At 42.5% G+C, this 1,943-nt stretch overlaps 1 protein-coding gene across 1 annotated transcript in view; it reads right to left on the reverse strand.

Moving 5' to 3' along the window:
• LOC109966126 (glycerol-3-phosphate dehydrogenase [NAD(+)], cytoplasmic) overlaps nt 1-1,369 on the reverse strand; it is a 6,861-nt gene extending 5,492 nt beyond the window's left edge. Inside the window, exon 1 of the mRNA XM_020610752.1 lies at nt 1,084-1,369. Within this exon, the coding sequence (XP_020466408.1) occupies nt 1,084-1,241 (158 nt within the window). The 5' untranslated portion in view covers nt 1,242-1,369. The remainder of the gene's footprint in view (nt 1-1,083) is intronic.
• Nucleotides 1,370-1,943: the final 574 nt, after the last annotated feature.

The following is a 1,943-nucleotide window of genomic DNA, read 5'->3' on the forward strand; positions in this document are numbered from 1 at the left end:
TGGTGCGGGGCGCGGGGGGGGACCTGACAGGTAACACACAATAGGCCCAAATCTCTGTGCATCTATCGCATATATTCTGTATGTCTTTATTCTTGTACACAGGTCAGTCCGTCTTAGAAAAGAGATCATGATCTCAATTCGACCATCTGTTTAAATCGTGCGTGAAATATATAAATACATCTACCGTCAATAATCATGCTCATTCAGTGCGTAGACAACACAAGGCTAAACTCCATTAGGAACGCTGGTATTTTTATATTTGTTTACTCAACAGCCTTATTACATTGGGGCTTAACATAATTTCGAGGCATCTTCTGGTAATTTGGGGCTAACACATCAATTCGGCATATAAAATGAATTTTAATTGGGTTTCTTTTCAACAACTGCCAGCCCTAAATACAACGCTGTATAAAAGCACGTTTTTAACTAATACAACTAATTATTTTTGTTGAATAACTTTAAGCTATATGCCGAATTGACTAGAACTCTTTAAACATTCATCCATGGCCTAAAATGATGTCTTTCCACTTTGGGACTTTGCAGCCGATTTAGCCCAACTTTAAACTCTCCGACTGCCGAATGGAGTTTGGCGTTTCACCCAAAGATGAGTACGCACCCTGGGCTGCTGTAAAGCCATGCCCGTGGAAGTCTGGTGATTAGATGCTGACTGTAAAACAATATTTCTGCTGTAGAGGTACTTCTGAGAGTAAGCTGACATGCATTTCTTTTGCTGACACTATGGCTTGTTACATATGCAAAACCCCAGTGACCGTGGCGGCATATGGCCAGATTTCTGTAGACTCAGCCAGTTTCTTAGCATGTGACTGATCCCGGCTAGAACTGGCCTGTGTACTAGCTAACAAAGGAGTACAGGAGATAATGGTACAAACACTAAGAAACCCAACTTCTGTCATTACTAGGGAACTGCGGCAGGTTAATGCCTGCCAGCTTGACTGTGGTGCTAAGCTGCTAGCAAACGGTTCACATGGCTCCACACGCACTTTGTAACGTTACAGAGACATGTCAACACAACCCAAACTGAGCCGTCAGAATACATTTCAACACATTAACATGTCAACTTGCCAGTTTCCGGAGCCAACGATGCAGACTTTCTTCGGAGCTGCCATTGTGAAGAGGTGAACCTGGCTCCGTGGACCTGCAGTGTGGTTACGCAATGAACACAAAGTGAGCTGCAAACCGATTTTATTGGCCTCTCTGAGGGGAGACACCGACCCGCCCATTGTACGGATTCATCAAGCTGACTAGAGGTTATTAGGCTCAAAGTAAATTGGACATGTTCCCGTGTTGATGACTAATGGCGAGAAAAGGGCACGGACGGATCCAGAAACAATAACGGGCCCTGGGCACAGACGCACCAGAGGCTGCCCCACCCCTTTTACATACTACAGGAGCAAGACACAGACTGACACATAAAGACTCTATGCAGCAATTTTCTTTCTTTGGGCTTGTTTGAGCTCATAGCTCACTATGTTATCCTGTTCTTTATATTTTTCTGATTACTTCCAGATGTTTTTGGCACTTAACTCCAGCATACTTTCAGCTAGAAAAACCATCCAAATATCAAAATGGTCAGCCTTTTAAGGACATGTTTGCTTGTATTTTTCGTTTTTGTAACATTTATACTTTTTAATATATTCAGCATTTGTGTGTCATTGTGCTACTGTACCTCTGTGTGTGTTACTGTGCAGACTCTGTATGTTTGGGTGTTTGTTACCAAAGTCAGTGGCATCAACCACTAATCTATCCAGCATTTAGAACTTTTACTGGTTTCTGCAATTGGTTAATGAGATTGCAACGAGATCTAAATCACACAAAACGATCAGTGAGTGAGAGCCGCTGTACCAGAGTCAAATTCCTCATGTGTCCAACACACCTGGCCAATAAAGCTGATTCTGATTCTGATTCTAATAATATCACTTTTG

Source organism: Monopterus albus, unplaced genomic scaffold (genome assembly GCF_001952655.1).
Source record: "Monopterus albus unplaced genomic scaffold, M_albus_1.0 scaffold106.1, whole genome shotgun sequence".
In the NCBI taxonomy this organism is placed as follows: Eukaryota; Metazoa; Chordata; class Actinopteri; order Synbranchiformes; family Synbranchidae; genus Monopterus; species Monopterus albus.